Raw genomic sequence first — 3,697 nt, 5'->3', positions numbered from 1 at the left:
AATATTATCTTATTGAAGAATGTGTGGTTGAAAAGAAAAGAGAGACAAATATATTTTGAGAAAAAAAATAGGAATCAAAACAAGTCCTAAAGATAAATATGATTCAAAGAAAACATTAATGCACATTATTACATTAGGGTACACTTCTTTCTTTCTTTCTTTCTTTTTTTTTTTCCTTCCTTCCTCTTTGGTTTGAAGGCAAATGGCAACACTTCCATTAACTTAAGCTGCTGCGAACACGAAATGTATAATACAATCATACATGGTAGTAAAATCATGTAAAATAAAGTCAATTTGTTCCCCACACGAAGAATGAAGCACAAGAACCACAATATAAAGAAAAATTATTGAAGTTACTATAAGCATTGGAGGAAATCGTTTTATTACCCCCTAAAAAATAAAGATTCTCAATGCAGAAGATGTTGCAAACAGACACCTCGAACAGCTCCTCACGTTTTCGTTCTCAATTGGATCAAATTCTACACATTCTGTTTGGAATCGCTCATCGTACAATTTTCAATAATCATGCCTTTCCCAACGGAGAACGGACCTTGTGATATAAATGTTAGGCTTTTTGATTTCCAACTTCTTCAGCTTGGACTTGGCATTTTCAATAGCACGACGACTCACACTCCTACATCCAGATAGATCAATATACTCAAGGTCCAAGCACCCTTCACAGATCAGATCAAGTCCTACTCCCATCAACTTGGAAAATTGGAGTTCAAGTTGCAATAGATGAGGCATAGAATTTCCAATGGCAGCAGCTTCTAAATTCCCATCCCTGGGATAGGCATTCAGATACTCATTAGGGACGATTCCAACGTGTGGGGAAGAATCCAACCAATTCATTATATTCCGCCTAAGAATCTGCAAGTTAGGACAGTGTGATCCAATGGTTTTCAAAGACTCGTGAGATATTTGATAACAGTAGCTGATATCGAGCTCCTTCAGCTTGGGACATCCAGAAGCTATTTCAGACATAATTATATCAGACACATGAGGACAGCTCTTAATAGAGAGAACTTGAATATTTGGACACCTGTTTGGTTGGTTGATAAAAACTGTGAGTCCCGCGAAATATAAGTTTCGAGAAAAATGCGTTTTAAGCAATAGGGGCCAAACAGAAAAGCATTGGATGCATTAATGAACGGCTAATGCCACAGGGGCACCCCGGAAATCTCGGGATTTCTAGCAAAACTCTTAATAAACTAGAGAAGGAGATATGCAGACTTGGCTCTAACGATTGCTGATTCATTTCAATTTTAGTACAACTATCTGTGAACAAAAGAAAGTCATGACTCTGTAATATATCAAATATTCTTTCCATTTCAGTATTACTTGAAAGAAGATGGAAATCGTGATCATAATTAGTACAAGAAGAAGGCCCGTGGAAGAATTTGTTTTGGTTTTGCAACAGTGTCGAAGAAAATACTTGGTTCAAATGGTTTTCAAGAAGCAAAGGACAAGACTTTGACATACATAAAAGAATGAAATCATGAATAGAAGCTAGATTAAAGATCGTTTGAAGTTGACCCTCATCATATCCCGGAAAAAAATAATAATAATAAATAAAAAATAAAATAAAATAGATATTTCATAATCCGTGGACGTGGTGGGAATCCTCTTGGTGCCCAGATATTTCATCCATAGGCGACTTTAAGAAGGTAATCAACGATATTAAGCTCAGTTTGATTTCCATTTTCTAATGAAACCTTGTAATTTACTGAAACTGTCCACACAAAAGCTAGCTGTACTAAAAAACTTGAACTAAAATAGATAAAGCCGTATGAAATAAACAACAATCAGCTGAAAATATTTAGGGTTTGGTTTAAAATTCCAGAATCGATTATTAAGTCACCAAAAATCCAGCAACGGTAAAAACAGGTTGACCAATGATTTCTTGCCCGGTCAAAAAGAAATTTCCATCTCCACCCAAACTGCCAATGGGATAAATCAATTCGATGATTGAAAGAATAATTTAAGAACTAATCACAAATGAGTGAGCAGATACACAGGAAAATAAACAAAAATACCTTCGAGCAACCAAAGAGAGGGAGCGATCCGAGCAGTGTCTAACACGGATTTCGGAAAGGGATCCATTACTCCAGCCGACGACTGATATTATCACGTTATCGATCCTGCTCTCGAATTCGGGGGTCCAGAATCGGGGTAACTCAGTTACCGAGTCGAAGTTAGTCTCGAGGTCTAACACTGAGTTGAGGGTCGGATCTTTGCATTCCTGCAGCCACGCCTTGCACACAAGCATGGCTCCCAGCCATCGGTCCTCTAAAGAGAGGCGGGAGAGGATGTTGCGGAGGCACTCGCTGATCAGTCCGGCCCAGTCACGAGCCAGTTCTCCTGAGTCAGCGGTATTGTCTTGGTTGTAGCCCTCCATTTAGATTTTGCACTGACAACGCATTGGTTGATGCTATTCGAGGCAGATGAGTACATAAACTGCGTATAGACAGCTACGGCAATAATCATCAACAAGAAATATCTATAATTTGTGGTTGAAAGCGAGTCTTTATTTTGTTGGTGAAATGATAATATCGTGCTTTAATAACAGGATTTCACCACTTGCAGAACCTTTAACATTTCGTTAATTGAAAAGTGTGTTGCAAAATGTATTGAATGAGAAAACAGCCTTCTTCATTTTTTATTTTTTTTTAACTGTCAAATGACAAAGTACCATGTAATTGAATATGACAGAATGTCATATGATATTCTGTCAAATAAAATATCTATCAAACGTAATTGTTAGTAAAACCGCCATTATACTCCCTAGTTCTTTCAAATTTTGAATATGACCAAGACGTTAAAGTGTCCCCTACAACACTTCTCTATATGGCAATACGCCAAATAGAATCTACACCAAACTTGAAAGTTAATGAAATCGACAATATAAACTTCAATTATTCCTAATTTTGAATATGACCAAGAAGTTGAAGTGTCCCATACGACACCTCTCTATATGGCATTATGTCAAATAGAATGTACATCAAATTTGACTATTAATAAAAACGACATTATAGACCTTAGTTCTTCCAAATTTTAAATATGACCAAGAAGTTGGAGTGTCACATATGACACCTCCCCTAGCTGCGGTTTGATATTGCTAAAATACAAAATTTTAGTAAATTTTGATAAAGTTTAATGAAATAAATAATTAAAAAATTTGGTTAAAATTAAAAATATATTCATTTATCTCTCAACGAAAAATTTGGAAAAAAATAAAAATAATAAAATAAAATTATATATATATATATATATAGTATGGGTAAAGGTAGTATGACCGACCTCCCAATGACATTATTGATACTTGTTGCAGTATGAATTAACCCCTTTGGTACTCTACGTGCTTTCTTACGTAATCTTCTTATAGTGATGAATCTTCTTTTATGTTCTTAAAAAAAAAAAAAATAAATAAATAAAAAATTGTCTATTTTTTGGGATGTCAAAGGTCCTTTTAGCTAAATCAAACAAGGGTTTTAGTTATTTCCATTTTCAATGACTCCCGAGTAGGCTCATCGTAGTCTATGCATGGCTGAAAATGAAGTCACTTTTTGCATTTTCAGCCATGATTTGACGGCATCCTACTAGACCATGGTGCCCACAAATGTAATTCAGGTAGCTGTTCTGAAATCTATATATATATATATATATTTTTTTTTTTTATCTATGCCCCTATTTAATT

At 35.3% G+C, this 3,697-nt stretch overlaps 1 protein-coding gene across 2 annotated transcripts; it reads right to left on the bottom strand.

Moving 5' to 3' along the window:
- Window positions 1-248: 248 nt before the first annotated feature.
- LOC111403782 (F-box protein SKIP1-like) lies at window positions 249-2,608 on the bottom strand. Of its 2 annotated transcripts, none has more exons than XM_023032406.1 (2): window positions 2,037-2,608; window positions 249-784 (listed from the first exon to the last, which is right to left on the bottom strand). In XM_023032406.1, the coding sequence occupies exons 1-2, from the start codon at window positions 2,396-2,398 to the stop codon at window positions 517-519; spliced, it is 630 nt and encodes a 209-aa protein (XP_022888174.1). In that variant the 5' UTR covers window positions 2,399-2,608; the 3' UTR covers window positions 249-516. The 2 variants fall into 2 exon arrangements, with proteins under 2 accessions (XP_022888174.1, XP_022888173.1); XM_023032405.1 differs by having other exon boundaries at window positions 249-1,042; window positions 2,037-2,602.
- Between the last annotated feature and the right edge of the window lie 1,089 nt (window positions 2,609-3,697).

This window comes from Olea europaea, chromosome 11, assembly GCF_002742605.1.
Source record: "Olea europaea var. sylvestris chromosome 11, O_europaea_v1, whole genome shotgun sequence".
Taxonomy (NCBI): Eukaryota; Viridiplantae; Streptophyta; class Magnoliopsida; order Lamiales; family Oleaceae; genus Olea; species Olea europaea.
The sequence above is the reverse complement of the archived record's forward strand: the minus strand, read 5'-3'. Positions and strand labels throughout refer to the sequence as shown.

Bases quoted from the DNA above. Each gene is read 5' to 3' on its own strand.
- LOC111403782 (XM_023032405.1), bottom strand. From the start codon at position 2,398: ATGGAGGGCTACAACCAAGACAATACCGCTGACTCAGGAGAACTGGCT. The intron at 1,043-2,036 runs GTATTTTTGTTT...CCAACCAAACAG, and splicing joins CTCTCTTTGGTTGCTCGAAG to GTGTCCAAATATTCAAGTTC.